The sequence below is a fragment of the Mustela erminea genome, chromosome 1, assembly GCF_009829155.1.
Source record: "Mustela erminea isolate mMusErm1 chromosome 1, mMusErm1.Pri, whole genome shotgun sequence".
Lineage (NCBI taxonomy): Eukaryota > Metazoa > Chordata > Mammalia > Carnivora > Mustelidae > Mustela > Mustela erminea.
Genome location: NC_045614.1, coordinates 5055605 through 5072434, shown reverse-complemented (window position 1 = coordinate 5072434; position 16830 = coordinate 5055605). Strand labels below are relative to the sequence as shown.

At 48.6% G+C, this 16830-nt stretch overlaps 3 protein-coding genes across 13 annotated transcripts in view; 2 read left to right on the top strand and 1 right to left on the bottom strand.

Moving 5' to 3' along the window:
* The window catches only part of LOC116570916 (nuclear factor interleukin-3-regulated protein), a 30647-nt gene extending 29346 nt beyond the window's left edge, over positions 1-1301 (top strand). For all 6 annotated transcript variants that reach the window (XM_032308557.1, XM_032308540.1, XM_032308532.1 and 3 more), the window contains one exon: positions 1291-1301. The gene's annotated coding sequence lies outside the window, so the exon portion shown is untranslated. The remainder of the gene's footprint in view (positions 1-1290) is intronic.
* A 5322-nt stretch (positions 1302-6623) lies between these two features.
* On the bottom strand, positions 6624-7962 carry ACTL9 (actin like 9). Its single transcript, XM_032308462.1, has one exon. The coding sequence runs from the start codon at positions 7936-7938 to the stop codon at positions 6688-6690; it is 1251 nt and encodes a 416-aa protein (XP_032164353.1). The 5' UTR covers positions 7939-7962; the 3' UTR covers positions 6624-6687.
* A 25-nt stretch (positions 7963-7987) lies between these two features.
* Positions 7988-16830, top strand: part of LOC116570885 (putative methyl-CpG-binding domain protein 3-like 5) — a 35345-nt gene continuing 26502 nt past the window's right edge. For 3 of the 6 annotated variants that reach the window (XM_032308520.1, XM_032308525.1, XM_032308483.1), the window contains exon 1: positions 7988-8306. The gene's annotated coding sequence lies outside the window, so the exon portion shown is untranslated. Of the gene's footprint in view, positions 8307-8522; positions 8657-16830 lie in introns of all 6 variants that reach the window. The other 3 variants (XM_032308505.1, XM_032308494.1, XM_032308512.1) reach the window with 3 other exon arrangements.

The following is a 16830-nucleotide window of genomic DNA, read 5'->3' as shown; positions in this document are numbered from 1 at the left end:
TTCTTATTTATTTTAACCGACATATAACATTGTGTAAATTTAAGGCATACCACATATGATACATTTATATATTGTAATATGATTGCCTTTGTAGCTCTAATCAACATCTCCCTTTGGTTCCATAATTATCATTTCTTTTTGGTGGTTTTCTAGTCTCTCAGTAAGCATGATGATTATGATACAGTATTGCTCTCTGCATTCACGGTGCTGTGTGCTAGATCCCTAGGACTTATAATGTAAATCATCGTTCAAAGCAGTGTTTTCCATCGAGATCATCTCCCTTACCCTAAGGTTCACCTTTTGGAAATGTAGAGATCAGTGGTAGTTAGTACAGTCTCAAGGCTGTGCAACCATCGCCACTATCTTGTTCCAGAACATTCCATCACCCCAAAATGAACGATACCCCTAAGACACTCCCCATTCTTCCCTCCCCCAGTCCCCTGGAATCAGTGCAATTTTTAACAGATATTTTATTTATTTTATTTCAGAGAGAGAGAGAGAGAGAGAGAGAGTGCACAAGCAGGGGGAGGGGCAGAGGGAGATGGGGGAATCTCAACCAGACTCCATGCTGAGCTTGGTGCCTGCCATGGGGCTCGATCCCTTGACCTTGAGATCATGACCTGAGTCGAATCCAAGAGTCAGATGCTTAACCGACTGAGCCACCCAGGCACCCCTCGATGCAATATTAAATAAGAATAAAAATTCATGCAAAACAATCCCCTGATGAACCAAGCTGTCACATTTTAAAACACCAACAACCACTGATGTTGTCCTTTGGCACTGTGTCCCTTGCCTGTCTCCCCCTAATCCCACCCCGTCTGTGCCTTGCCTGGTGGGCTGACCCCACCTCCTCCAAATATGTTCTCCTCTGGGTCCCCCAAAGAACAGAGGGTCTGGATCTGGGGTGAGGCCCTGGCAGTGACTGGGTGGATCCTGCTTTTGCTCAGACCCTTGGAAGAGGGTCTCCGGGCTCTCAGTGGCCAGCTGGCTGGCTGGCTGGCAGACTTGGGGTCTATCTTTGGCACACTCTAGTTGAAACAGCAGACATCTATTTGGCCCCTACTGTGTCCTGAGCATGTTAAGTTCATTCGAAGCATTACTCGAAATGGTTTTAAGCAATTGTTTTTATGGGGGTGTTCTCACTGTAGAACATTCTAATGATACATTAATGCCTACAGTAAACGTGAAACAGCCCTAAGACAACGGCAGTTTCAGAGGTGACCTTCCATACTCCCTAGAGCACTGCGTCCTGCTTAATCCTTATAAAGCTCCCCTCTGAAGTGAGCACAGCTCTCACCCTCACTTTATAGGTGTGTTGAGTGAGGCTCAGAAATGTCTGGTTACTTGTCTGTGGTCACATAGCATGGGGGGAAGCATGAGTGGAATTGACGTCGGTCTGACTCTGATGCCAGAGAATAAGAGGGAGGGATCCCTACGTAAGATTCCCGAAAGCTCTGCTGAAATCCTGGCTCATTCACTGAGTCATTCAACAGACATCTCCGGGACTCGATTGAATGCTGGGTGCACGACACACGTGGGGCCTGGAGCTCACGGTCCCAGCACGTGATGCCATCAATGAACAAGGAGCAAACAAAGCAGATGATCATTGCTGGTGTTGCCTGAGTGGATGTCAGAGGAACTTAAAGGAAAAAATTCATATTTAAAAGAACATAATCGCATGATTCAAAATTCTTACTTCAAAAAGGTGGGCAGTGGGAAGTCCCCCTCTGGTCTTGATGTCCAGGTTACCCTCCCACGAGCATTAACCCTCAGTGGAGGTGACGTTGTCCCCAAGGGGGTAAAAATTAGTTGGAGGTGTGTGGGAGAAAATGTGTTTTCATGTGTAAGACACAGATACACATAGAAATACAGATACACATAGAAATACAGATACACAGTTGACCTTTCGTGGGGGACAGGAAAAAACGTCTGAAAGTGATTGCCCCTTAGAATGGGACGTTGAGAAAAGTCTTTTCTAGAAGCAACCACCGCTCAGTTTTCTCGTGAAATCTTCATAGATGTTCTGCGTACTTTCAAGCAAATCTCCACATACTCACTTATTTCTGTTTTCTTCTTTTCCACAAATGGTCGTAACATAGCCTTGTGGGCCCTCTTTTCTCTCAAAATACATGTTAGTAATCCCCTCATGTCGGTGAACACAGCTTGCTGGGCTTCCTTTTTGGCAGTTGTGCAGTATTCCTCTATGTTCAAGGGTGATTTATTTGACCTGTTCTGGATGGTCGCACAACATCAGAAACACAGAATGCTGTTTCCTACGTGTTGCCACCTTTAAGTGCTGCAGTGCACGAGGGATAAAGGCATTTACGTCATTTTGCACCCAAGTGATTGTATCTGAAGGAGAAATTCTTGGTAGTGCTATAGCTGGGCCAGAAGGTGTGGGCACTTGTCATTTAAGTAGTTACTGAGACTTGTCCTACGCTGGGGTTGTGCTAGCTTCCTTCCTCACCATCAAGGTAAGAGAAGGCCAGTTTCCCCACAGCCTTGCCAGTATGGGTGTTATGAAGCTTTTTGATCTTTGCCAATCTGATGGATTAAAAATGATATCACAGTATAATTATCATATTCATTTCCCTTATGAGACTGCGTATATTCTCTTGGGTCAAAGAACCCCTTGTCTTTCTTTCTCTGCGAACTTAAGGTTCATATCCTTTGCTAACTGTTGTAGTATTTTTCTTATTGATTCTTTCCAAGAGCTCTTTACATATTGTGGACATGCTCCCTAATGTTATGAGTTGTAGTTTTCTCCATTTGTCATTTAAAAATTATGTATTATTTGCTTTTCTAAAAAATTATCGTTTGTCTTGACTTTGTTTAGGGTGATTTTTACTTTGCAGATTTTTCTTTTTTTGATGTTTACATGAAGTCAACTGCCTTCATCATTCCCTTTATGGATCCTGGGCTCTGTGTCATGCTGAGAAAGGGGCTACCTTTGATAAGCTGAGAAGTGAGAAGGAGCACTCTGAGTTCAGGGAATAGCAAGTACAAAAGTCCTGAGGAAGGAAGGGGGCTTGGCATATCTCTTAGGATTCTCCAGAGAAACACAACCAAGAAGATGCATATATAGTGAAAGACAGGTTTATTTTAAGGGGTGAGCCATGGGATTGTGGAGGCTGACACAAAATCTGTAGAGTAGGCTGGAAGGTTGGGGACCCAGGAAGAGTTGCAGTTTGAACCCGAAGGTAGTCTGCTGGCAAAATTCCTTCTTTCTTGAGGAGAACTTAGTTTTTGTTCTCTTAAGGCCTTCAACTGGTTAGATGAAGCCCACCCACACTATGAGGGGGTAATGTTTTACTCAAAGTCTATTGATTTAAATCTTAATCTCATCTTAAAAAATACCTCTACTGGGGTGCCTGAGTGGTTCAGTCAGCTAAGCAACCTACTCTTGATCTGGTTCAGGTCATGATGTCAGGGTTGTGGAACAGAACCCTGCATCAGGCTTCAAGTTCAGTGTGGAATCTACTTGAGATTCTCTCTCCCACCCACCCCTCTCTCAAATAAATAAATCTTTTAAAAATACCTTCACAGCAACATTTAGAACGGTGTTTAGTCAAACATCTGGGTACCATTGCCTAGCCAAGCTGACACACAAAATTAACCATCACAGGCTCACCTCATGTCACCTGGATACACACATATCTCCTTAAACCCTACTTTTGCTGTACATGATACAGAGCCCCAGCTGCCTGTATGGCTGTCATGGGACCCAGGACAGGAATGCACACAGTCTGTGCCAGGATGGGGCCCCTGATCCACACGGAAGAGCAGACTCCAGGGATGTGTGTGGGCACAGGGAGGATCAGGGTCTCTGGTGCTCTCAGCCCTCCACTGGGGGGTGGTGGCAGGCAGAGAATGCAGAGGTTTACCTCCCACTCCAGGGAGGAGGTGAGATTTCTAACAGCAGGCTTGAGGTAATGTGCTTCCTATCCCTGGGAGTGTGCAAAAGGGAGGGGCACATGTCACAAGGGCTCTAGAGAAAATTTCTGCAACAGGGAAGGTTGGGAGTTGGGGGAGCTCCGTCTGATCTCAATGAGAGTCCACCCAGCTGCCCAGAAGTGGTGGGGGTTCTGCATCCTCCTCAGTTCCTGTAGCATCAGAGACCCAGCCTGTCCCACATCCCTTCTATGAGTGTGGCTGGCAATGCCCTGCACCGCTGTGTGGGGTGGGTCTCTCTTGAGGTGTGGGGAGGAGCGGTTTGCTGCTATCTTTGTGGTTCTAAAGGTGACGCCATTTGCAGTGCCGGGAGCTTGGAGGTGGTGCCCCCTTGTGGGAAGAACGAGGAGTTTCTCCTCATTACCTGTAACCTCCTGGGGGCTCCCGCGTAGGCTACAGATTAAGGCTGCCTGCCTGGTGAGGAGGTGAGGCAGGCAAGGGGCCCAACATCCAGCGTTTGTGATCTGGAGATCCTGGCCTGACTAGGGGGCTGTCCCCCCAGCTGAGGACCACTCATGGGCCAGGAATGGGACCGGAGCCCCTGCCTAGTCCCTAGTCCCTTGTGGGACATGGTGGGTGCGGCTAACCAGGGCCCTCATTCATTGAGGCCCTCATCATTGTCTGATAGCAGATGCAGGGGTGGAGAGGGGGGTGGTGGTCTCAGAGCTCCACAAAGAAATGAGCGTCCACTCCTGAAAATTCCTGCACAAGAAGAGTGCTGGCAGGTGAGTCAGACTGGGGGGGGCGGGGGATAAGAGAGGGGAAAGAGACAGGGAGAGAAAGAGGTATCCAAGGGAGCAAATAAAAACCAAAAATAGAGTCAGAGAGATTCAGGGAGATAGAGACAGAGAAGCTCAGTAAATACGGAGTGATCGGATGTACGAATGAACGCCTCCTTGGACTGAGGGAGGTGAGGCCGCAGTGTGAACGTGGATGAGCTCCGGCAGCTTGTGCTTATTTCAGAGGTGAGCTGGGAAGATGTGTCCAGGCTGCAGGCTGGCATTCCTGACATTCTTTTTTTTTTTTTTTTAATATTTTATTTATTTATTTGACAGAGAGAGAGAAGGGGGAGCAGGCTCCCCGCTGAGCAGGGGGCCTGCTGCGAGGCTCGATCCCAGGACCCTGAGATCATGACCCGAGCTGAAGGCAGAGGCTTACCCCACTGAGCCACCCAGGCTCCCCGATTCCTGACATTCCTTAGGTTGTGCTGGATGGTATGAAGGCAAAGCGTCCTGCCTCCTGCAGGGGCTCGGGGTAGCCAAGGACAAGGTTGCAGGGAGGACAGAGGACCCGGGATGACTTGTGGGGAGAATGCCCACCCTCCGTGGGAGGACAGTCTGGGACAGTTGGTCCCTGGGGACCTGTGTGGGGGGCAAGAGGGAACCAATGTCCAGGAGGAGCCCCCTGGGGTATCTGCCCCAGGGTCATTGTAGGCTGGGCATTCCTCAAGAATGTTGCTGGCTGTTGGTGTCTCAACTAATGGGATGGCGCCCTGGGGGGCTGGTTTCTGGAGAGTCTGAAAAACCTGGAGTAGAATGTCCTGGGTGTCCATCATGGGGCCATACTAGGAGAGTGTCTTTGGGGAGGGAGTTGGGGGGGGTTCAGGACACAGGAGAGGGCCTGGGGCATTAGTGGGGTGATCATGGGATGGTGCTGGGGACTGGAACCTTCCTAGGAGGACTTGAAGGGATGAGGAAAGGGAATAAGAGGTACATTGCAAGGCAGGCCATGTGGGAGACACAGAGCAAGGAGGTGAGCTGAGAGCAGTGGTGCTGTCCTGAGGGTCTGGGGATTCAGAGCATGCTGTTCTTTGCGGGGAGGGTATGGATAGGGGCGTGGGTGTGGGATGGAAAGAATGACTCTGGGAGAACAAATCATGCAGGGAGGGCAGAGTTACGGGGTGGAATTTGGAGAATGGGCTTTGGACACTGGAGAATCCTTTAGGGAGTCATTGTAGGAGACACCCTTGAGGATCAGAACATGGGTCTTTGTGGTGGGTATGGAGTTTTGACACTTGTTGGGGGGATGCTCAGAATATCAGGGTACAGGAGAACTTTGGATAACCAGGCAGGGAAAACCACTGAAGGGTGGATTTGAGGTGCTTGAACTAGGGGTATCTTGGCAAGTGGCTCTTGGGGGTATGTTTGGGGGATTAGAAATGGGGGAAGTCTTAGGGGTTGGGACATTTATGGAGGTTGGAACACCTTGTACAGGTTCCTTGGGGGAGGAACAGGTCATGGAGATGGGCTGGGGGTCCTTGCAAGACATAGGGACTGAATCGTGGGCTTACAGCCCAGGGGAAACTTGGGGGGAGATTTATATAAAAGGAATAGATCATTGGGGTGAGATTAGGGGATGAGAGACTAGGGAGGTCCTGGGGATAGCCTTGGCAAGTGGTCCCAGCCTGAGAGTGCTTTTGGGGAGGGATCAGGGGAGGTGGGTTTGACAGGGTTAGGACAAGGTGGTGTGTTGTGAGTTGATCACGAGGAAGGTGGGTTTTGGGAGTCAGAGCTGGGTGTGTCTGGGGTTGGATCATGGCAGATGAGTTAGGGCAGGACAGAACCAGGATGTCTGGGAGGTGGATCTCGGTGAGGTCAGAACCCGAGGAGAGTCTGGGTGGGTCAGGAGTGGACCAGGCTGGGGCCCTGCAGTAAGGCGGAAGGGAGTTGGCCGGGTATGGGAAGCTTTACTGCCTCCCCCCACCCAACTCCCCACCCGCAACTCCGCCGCCTGGAGTCAGTAGCATTTGCGGTACACGATGTGGGGCCCTTGCTCCTCGTACTGCTCCCGCAGGACCCAGCAGGACTGGAAGGCGCGCAGCGAAGCCAGGATGGAGCCCCCGATCCACACCGAGAAGTTTCTGGTGGGCTGCGCCGCCACCACCACGTGGGCCTCCGGGGGCTGACTGCGCAGCAGCTCGGCCCGGAAGCGGCCCTCGAACCCCTGGAAGAGTGAGGAGCCCCCGCAGAGCAGCACGTTCTGGGCCACGTCGGCCCGCACCTCCAGGGGCACCTTGTGAAGGCTCTGTTTGGCCATGGCGGGGATACCCACGGGCACCAGCCCCGGCATCTCGGGAGGGCTGAATAGCAGCTCGGGGCACTGGAACAGCTCCTTGCCCAGCGTGACGGTCCGCCCGTCGGGCAGCTGCAGGGTCTGCTGGTACTCCTGCTCCGGCCGGGCCTGCTCCTTGAGGAAGTCGGGGGCCACGTAGCAGTAGCGGTGTTTGATGTTCTCCACCGTGTCCAGGTCCTGCTGGCCCAGCGTCAAGCCCGAGCTGAGCAGCATCTCCGCCAGAAAGGCGGTCAGGTGCGTGCCCGCCAGGTCCAGGCGCTCGGTGGCGTGGGGCAGGTTGTAGCCCTGAAAGACGGGCACCGTGCAGGTGACCCCATGGCCGGTGTCCACCACCAGCGCGCTGATCCTCCCGTGCGCATAGACGGACAGCACCGACTGGGAAGCCACGTACATGGCAGGGGAGCAGAGCGACTCGAAGGCCACCTCCACCAGCTTCTCGCGGTTGGTGGTGGGGCTGAAGGGCGGGTCGGAGAACAGCAGGGGGTGGTCCTGGGGGGCCACGCGGAGGTCGTGCTCCAGCAGGTGGCGCCAGATGAGCTCGGCCGCGTCCCAGTCCACCACGATGCCGTTCCGCACGGGCTGCACCAGGGTCAGCTCTGGGCGCCTGCGGGCGGCCTCGCCGATGAAAGTCTCCAGGACCTGCTGCTCATTGGTGGCCGGCTTCTTGGGCTGGTAGCCCACGACGGTGGTCACGGTGTAAGTGGGCCGGGCCTGCCCTGCGAAGCCCATCTTACAGGTACCCGTGCCCATGTCAATGACCACCGCGCCGGTCCTTGGGGGCAACCTGTCACCCACCATGCTGGGGGGCTCCTGCTGCGGGGTCGTCTTCGCCAGGATTGAGTTGGGGTTCACGCCAGGCCTGGAGGCCTCTGGGGAAGGCTGGGGCTTCCTGCAGCTGGACTGATTGGCTTCCATGGCTGCAGGGAAGCTGGTCAGCTGCTTGGAGAGGCTGATCCTACCCTCTGGAGTGCAGGGGTGTGAGGAGAAAAGGCTCAGGCTGACCAGGGGCAGGCAGAGGCAGGGAGAGGGGCCTGGTCAGTGGTCTATGACATCACCTTGCCTGCTGCTGCCTTCAGAAGATTTCACAATGCAAGGGAGGAGATGAGGATGCGCTCCTCCCTGCCCCAGAAAGCTCCCAGAATACTCACCTGTTCTGGATTCCCCCAAAGAGGAGGCTAGAGGGTGCCCGAGGAGAGATCTCTGATCCAGCTCCCTGACCCAGAGCCCAGTAAGACCCAAGAATCCTTCTCTTGCTGCTTCCCTTGGAAGCTCTTTATAGCACGGTAAGGGAGAGCTAGTCACAGCCCTCCTTAGAATTTAGTCTTAAAATCAATTTAAAATACTAACCCTTAGAATATTAATCAGAAGCTGGTCGCCTAGCTGGTGTGGCTTTTCTGGTTTCCTAAAGGAAACAGAAGCCTGTCTGGGGTGGGCGGTGAGGTAAGGAGAGACACAGACATTCCTCTACTGTTCTTTGACCCTGCTCTGCCTGATACCAGGAACCAGTCTCTCGGCCCCATTTGTCTCTTCTGATCTCGGCAAGACATCACCTCCTCTTGAAAGCCTTCCCTGATTTCTCTTCCTTCTCTCTACCACATGGTGGTGGCCATGAAGGGGGATGTCTGCCTTCCTGGTAGGGATTTCTTCTGCTTCCTTTTGGTTGGGCAGGGGTCTCTACGGGATCCAAAAAGGAGCTTTCAGTAAGATAAAAGGGACAAGGCAGAACCTTTTTAAGGCTAAATAATATTCCATTGCATGCATACACAACATTTTGCTTACCCATTCATCTGTTGAGGGACACTCGGATTGCTTCCATATTTCAGCTATTGTGAATAATGCTGCTGTGAACTTGGTTGTGCAAATACCTCTCCAAGTCCCTGCTTTCAATTCTCTTGGGTTTATATCCAGAATTGGCATTGCCAGATTATATGATAATTCTATTTTTAAAAAATATTTTATTTATTTATTTGAGAGAAAGAGCACGGGCAGGGAGAAGGGCAGAGGGAGAAGCATGCTCCCTGCTGAGCCGAACTCAGGGCTTGATTCCAGGACCCGGGGATCATAACTTGAGCCAAAGGCAGACGTTTAACAGACTGAGCCACCCAGGTGCCCCTGGTAATTCTATTTTCAATGCTAATCGGTTTACAATATACAGGTGCATCAAATCAACACACTGCACACCTTAAACTCACACAGTGTTAAATGTCAATTATATCTCAATAAAGAGGGGTGTGGGGAAGTTCACGGCCTGTCATTAATAGCTGAGTAAGTGAACATTTCAAAAAACGTGTATGAGATCGCACACAAAATTGGTTAAAAACTCTGGCCGGGATTAAATCTGGACACAACTGGGAAATGAAGCCTTCTTACTTCCATATTCCTGTGACCTATTCCGCACTAATCCTGGCAATTTCTATCTCCACACACACACACACACACGGGCATGCACACATTTAATTTATTTGTTTTAACTAACAGGTGATACTTAACACCACTAGAAGTGGATTTTTTAAAATTAATTTATTTTTTTCAACGTAACAGTATTCATTGTTTTTGCACCACACCCAGTGCTCCATGCAATCCATGCCCTCTCTAATGCCCACCACCTGGTTCCCTCTCACCACCCACCCCTTCAAAAACCTCAGGTTGTTTTTCAGAGTCCATAGTCTCTCATGGTTCACCTCCCCTTCCAATTTCCCCCAACTCCCTTCTCCTCTCTAACTCCCCATGTCCTCCATGCTATTTGTTATGCTCCACAAATAAGTGAAACCATATGAAAATTGACTCTCTCTGCTTGACTTATTTCACTCAGCATAATCTCTTCCAGTCCCATCCATGTTGCTACAAAAGTTGGGTATTCATCCTTTCTGATGGAGGCATAATACTCCATAGTGTATATGGACCACATCTTCCTTATCCATTCATCCGTTGAAGGGCATCTTGGTTCTTTCCACAGTTTGGCGACCGTGGCCATTGCTGCTATAAACATTGGGGTACAGATGGCCCTTCTTTTCACGACATCTATATCCTTGGGGTAAATACCCAGGAGTGCAATGGCAGGGTCATAGGGAAGCTCTATTTTTAATTTCTTGAGGAATCTCCACACTGTTCTCCAAAGTGGCTGCACCAACTTGCATTCCCACCAACAGTGTAAGAGGGTTCCCCTTTCTCCACATCCTCTCCAACACATGTTGTTTCCTGTCTTGCTAATTTTGGCCATTCTAACTGGTGTAAGGTGGTATCTCAATGTAGTTTTAATTTGAATCTCCCTGAGGGCTAGTGATGATGAACATTTTTTCATGTGTCTGATAGCCATTTGTATGTCTTCATTGGAGAAGTGTCTGTTCATATCTTCTGCCCATTTTTTTATATGATTGTCTGTTTTGTGTGTGTTGAGTTTGAGGAGTTCTTTATAGATCCTGGATATCACCCTTTTGTCTGTACTGTCATTTGCAAATATCTTCTCCCATTCCGTGGGTTGCCTCTTTGTTTTGTTGACTGTTTCCTTTGCTGTGCAGAAGCTTTTGATCTTGATAAAGTCCCAAAAGTTCATCTTCGCTTTTGTTTCCTTTGCCTTTGGAGACATATCTTGAAAGAACATAGGCAGTGACCTCTTCGATATCAGCCACAGCAACTTCTTTCAAGAACTGGATTTTTTAAAAAAGATTTTGTTTATTTATTTGACAGAGGGCAGAAAGGCAGGCAGAGACAGAGGAAGGCAGAGAGAAAGGAAGGGAAGCAGGCTCCCTGCTGAGCAGGAACCCTGATGTGGGGCTCGATCCCAGGACCCAGGGATCATGACCCGAGCCGAAGGCAGAGGCTTAACCCACTGAGCCACTCAGGTGCCCCTAGAAGTGGATTTTGAGGCAATCCTCCCGATCTGCCGTGGAGCTTGCTGTCCTTAGTTGAGACAATTCCTTCCTCTCAAATACACCCCCTTTTGCATGATGTGGGTGTAAGAAATGAATTCTGTCCCCATGAAACACCAAATCCCATCTCCTCCCCCAGCCCCTGGCTCTCACCATCTTTCTTAGATGGGCGCCTCTGCCTTCGGCTCAGGTCATGATCCCAGAGTCCTGGGATCGAGCCCTGCATTGGGCTCTCTGCTCAGCAGGGAGCCTGCTCCCCACCCCCCCCCCCGCCTGCTTCTCTGCCTATTTGTGATCTCTCTTTCTCAAATAAATAAATAAAAATCTTAAAAAAATGGGAATATTTTGAGAGACCATCACGTTCTTCTCCATAGTGGTTGCACCATTTGACACTCCCATTAGCAAGATAGAAGTTTCTAGTTCCTCCGCATTCTTAACACTTGTTTTGCCTCCCCCTTTTTCCTTGTTATTTATTTATTTTTAAAGATTTTATTTTTTATTAGAGAGAGAGAAAGAGCAGGAGTGAGGAGAGAGACGCAGACTCTCGCTGAGCAGGAAGCCTGACAATGGGGCTTGATCCCAGGACCCTGAGATCATGAGCTGAGCCTGAATGGAAGGCAGATGCTTAACTGTCTGAGCCACCCAGGTGCCCCCTTTTTTTCTTTTTAGTTATAGCTATTGTAATGAGTGTGGGGTTCTGATAGAGTTTGAAGCATCATCATGTAAGGAAAACATGTTTAGTTCAGACAGACTGTTACATAAAGAATTGAATAGATGCTGTTCAGAGCCCAGACTTTGGTATCACTAGTGATGCGGCTGCGTGCAGAAGGGGAGGCACTTTCCATTATTCCCCCTCGTTCAACACATCTTCAAGGATGGACCCCTGACCTCCTGGAAGAGTATTTTGGTGAATTTAGGTTACAGCCATTTAGGAAAAAAATAAACACTTTTCCCCTTTTACAGAATCATCATGGCAAGTGAGAGGGATGGTTGATGATAATTCGGGTTGGGGGTCACGTAAATTCTCACTGGATCTTGAGGGTATTATGTTCATTTCTTCTGATGGGGGAAATAAAGGCTCAGAGAGGTGAAGTAATCTGCCCGATGTCACACAGCTGGGATGACACATGAGCAGGTTTTGAACCCAGATCTCTGCTCCCACTTTTACAGTGAGGTAAATATTGAATCTCTCTGTGCCTCAGCTTCCCTGTTAGCTAGAGGTAATAATAGTACTGGCTTCAAGGGGCAGCTAGATGGATGGACGAGTTATCTGAGAAGTGTTTAGGTCAGTGGCTGGTATATCTTGCTTTGTGAAGATTTATACAAAACTGCAGATACTGTGAACTTTGTTGTGTGTGTGAGCAACCAGTAAGTGGAAACATCTCAACCCCAGCTCTGCAGTGGAATTAGGGATTTAGAATTAGAAATTAGGAATTAGGCATTTCTCTTGAAAGGGCTCCCCCCGCCCCCCACGCACACATCATCCAGATTGCAGATCTGTGCACTGGGCATATCTGAAACCTGCCTGGGCGGTGCCTTCTTCCACCTGCGTCTGTGGTCGCCGCGTCGAGTTGTACAGCTTCCTGCCAAGGGAGGGCGCCCAAGACCACCAGCTTCTTGGACAGCTAAGTCCTTGCTCACTTGTTCAGGGATTCCTACCTTTGGCTGCAGCTTAGGCTTACCAGAGGAACTTAAAAAAGAATCCCTGTGTTCTGGCTGCACCCCAGACTTGAATCCCTATGAAGAAGTCACTTTAAGATGGAAAAACAGGGGCACCTGGGTGGCTCAGTGGGTTGAGCCTCTGCCTTCGGCTCAGGTCATGATCTCAGGGTCCTGGGATGGAGCCCCGCATTGGGCTTTCTGCTCAGCAGGGAGCCTGCCTCCCCGCCACCGCCCCCCTCCAACCTGCCTCTCTGCCTACTTGCGATCTCTATCAAATAAATAAATAAAATCTTTGAAAAAAGAAAAAGAATCTCTAGGAGGGCTTGCTAAAACACAGAGTTCTAGTCTTGCCCAGAGGTTCTGATTCAGCAGGTCCAGAGCCCTGCAGAGAATCTGGATTCCTAAAGAGCTCCCACGTGGGTGGCCGATTTCACTTTGAGAAGCATTGTCTGGAACCCTGTGGACATCTGGGAGATGAAAGACTTCTCACTGTACAAATATAGAAATGTTATCCAGCCATGAGAAAGAAGGCACTCCCGCCATTTGTGCAACACAGATGACACTTGAGGACATTATTCTAAATGAGTAAGACGGGGAAAGACGAACCCTGTGATCTCACTTATATATGGACTCTAACAAAGCTGAATTTGCAGAAACAGAGAGTAGAACGGTGGTTACCAATGAGGTGTTGGTCAAAGGGTACAAACTTCCAGTTATGAGTAAGTTCTGGAGAATCGAATGAGTAAGTTCTGGTGATTTAATGTACAGAAGTGACTATAGTTGACAATACTGTATATATAGTTCAAAGCTGCTAAGAGAGTCAATCTCCAAATTTCTCACCACAAAAATAGTGATTATGAGATGGGAAACATCTGGTGGTAATTATTTTGCAGTATGTCAGAGTATCTACCATGGTACACCTTGACCTAACACAATGTTGCATGTCAGTTTTATCTCCATAAAGCTGGAAAAACACTGAATAAAAGACATGACTCATACAGTTCTCCTATTTGTCTTCCGGGGTTTATGGCAAGACTGCTCAGGTAATCAGTGGTCGAGTTTCTTTACTGCCGTTGGTATGGTTTACAAAGTTGAACGTGTTACAACATTTTCTTCAACCATTCAAGACATAACTCTGTGATTCTGTTTAGAGACACAGTTAATATATATCATTGATCTTACTAACACTGAACTCACAACCTAGGTTGCTACACCTCACACCTGAATGAGGCTTGTCTAGCACGCACATTTTCTCGGCAAGGCACCCCAAAGTCATCTTGTGTGTGGGAAACCTAGGCAGCAGTGTGGCACAAGGCTTCTGGCCAATTTAAACAGTGAAACCACAGGCAGAACTGACAAAACTGTGAAACCCGGGGCACTAAACAGATCACGAAAAGGACACTTGCTTATGGTATGAGAACACAACAAGAAGGCAGAGTGTTGTCTTGTTGGCTCTCAGCTGGGAGGGAGCAGGTAGGCAACTCTGTGCGTGTCTGGAAATGACCACGAGAGTCCCAGCAGTACTGAGTTTGTGATTCCAAATAAATTTAAGTAGTTGAATTCTCAAATATGGACTCTGCGAATAATGGGGATTGACTGTACATGCATACACACAGAGAGAATCACACACACACACGCGTGCACGCACACACACACCCACATACACACAATCTCAAGTGCCTGTGTGTGCTTACCATCCAACATAAGCAATGAAAACAACAAACTCACTGTAGCCCTCTGTGGACCTCCCTCCCTAAGAGAGGACCATGTTGTTGAATTGGGGGTGTTTTTCACATGGCGAAATGTCACTTTTGCAGGGACACATCAGCAGCTGCGTTCATTCTTCAGCTCGGAGGTCCGACTCCCCAGCAATGCTGACTCACTTGACCCGCAGTGTGGCCTGAGCATCACGTTTTTAAAAAGCTCGTGGGTGAGTGTACCGTGTGTTCAGTGCCGAGCATCACTGATTACCTGAGAAGCCTTGCCATAAACCCTGGAGAACAAATAGGAACGTTGTATTGATCACGCCTTTTTTATCTATATTTTTGATGCTTTGACATCTCTGCCCCACCCCGCCTCCCACCAGGGCTAGCTGATTCCTAGAGATAGTACACACCTCACTGTTCAATGCATGTTCAATGCACCTTTCACGGCCAAACCGACGAATCCATAGCCCAGACTCCCTACCTCTTCCTCTGTGGGGCTTTCACACTTTGCACTGTCTCCCTCTGCTGATCCCAGACAACAAGGGACAGCCCCTGTGTCCTAGAGCCCACTGAAATTATTCAAACTAACCAGTCCTAAACCTGGATGCTCTGCATTGCCCACATTTCCCCCTCGCTCCTTCTGTCTCCTGCCTGACCCTGCAGTCTCTCTGAGGGGCTCCCAAGAGCATCCCGCAATCCCTCCTCTTGGGAGCTGTAACAAGCTGACTTTTCAATGGTAGTGTTCTCCTAACCTGTTGGCCTCACCTGCTCAGATCATAGTAAACCTGTATCTTCAAACAGACTCCTTTGCTCATCTTTCTACTTGGAATACTTAGTGGTGTTTGGATGGCCCTGCCCAGCACCTCTCGGTTAACCACGAAGTGTTCCCTCCACCATTCCTGTGGTCCATTAAGAGCTGAAGTTCATTGTTTTCTCATGCTCTCCTGGGACAAATTTGAGATGCAGGGCACCTGATTCCACTGCCATTCTCTTCCATAGAAAGGAGAAGCAGAAGAAGCTTTTGATGTAATACCTTCCCCCAGAACCTCCATCCCCTGATGGTTAGTTATGTCACCATTGCTTGGATGGAGAAAGAGCTGGTGGGCTCCCCAATTATGACACATTCTAGGAATGTGTCATTCCGGGAAGGTTTATCAGGAGTCACTGCGAGACAAGGAGAGCTATGGGTGCGTGTCTCTAGCTCAGTGGACTTCAGAGCGAGGTAGGGAAGGAACCAGCGGAGATGTGTCCTTCACCTGTGTCTTGTGAAAACTGGATGCATAGCACTATGAAGGTTCGGGGCCCATTTTCCCAGCCTGCAGACCAAGCACCTGGATATTTGCCATCATCTTTGTGGGTTAAGTCCACGACACTGTGTGGTTTTTGGTGAGGTAGCCTCTCCAGTTATGACGGAGCCAGTCCCACTATCTGTGTGTCCTCACACAGACTTTTATGCAGGTGTTGTTGCTGTATCAGCAGGCGACTTTTGGCCAGGAATGTTGGTAAGAAACAATCTTTTTCTGTTTTGGAGGGTTTTTTTTTTTTTTAATCTTAAACTTTCACATTTATGTAAATAGCCTCTCAAAACTTTCAAACACCTAAAATGTTCTACCAGTTTAATCTCGAAGAAACCTCTTTTGGAGGTTGACTCGCTTCTGGCCGAGCTGTCAGCCAGGATCTCCCCCTCACCATCACTCTAGGGATTCTCTTTCAGGTTGAATCGTCTCTTTCTTCTCTTTAGGTTGATGCTTATTTAGGTGGCACACATGCTCCCTGAGTAAGTGCAGAGGAGACAGATTGGAAGAAAAACTCTTCAGGTCTAAAAAAAAAATGCTATTTTATTCTTATACTTACATGGTTGTTTGACCAGCTATAGAATTCTAGGTTGCAATTATTTTTCCCAGAGCATTTTAAAAGATCACTGCATTGCATTCTAGCATAACAGTGTTCCTGTTGAAAAGTTCAAGGCCACCCTAGAGGGGCGGGCACCTGGGCAGCTCCGTCAGTTAAGTGTCTGCCTTCGGCTCAGGTTATAATTCTGAAGTCCTGGGATTGAGCCCCACACTGGGCTCCCTGCTCAGTGGGAAGTCTGCTTCACTCTCTCCCTCTGCCTGCCCCTCCCCCTGCTTGTGTCTCGCTCTCTCAAATAAATAAAACCTTTACAACAAAAACAACAAAAAACTTAAAAAAAAAGAGAAGTTCAAGGCCATTCTCATTCTTGACTTTTGTAGGAAACCTGTTTTCTCTCTCTGTGAGCATATAGGGTACTTCCTTTTTGTTTACTCTGATGAGCAATTTTCAATCTTGAAATTCACAACTTTCGTTCAGGGAAATTTTCTTGCCCCATATTTCCATACTTCTGAAATGCCCATTTTATTTATTTATTACATTTTTAAATTCTTTAAATTTAGTTTTATTTTTATTTATTTATTTTCTTTTCAGTACTTGTTTTATTTAAATTCACTTTAGTTAACAGACAGTGCATTTCAGTTTCAGAGGCCGAGTTTAACGACTCCTCAACTGCATGTGACTCCACTCCACCTCCACTGCCCACCACATCATGGGCCTCC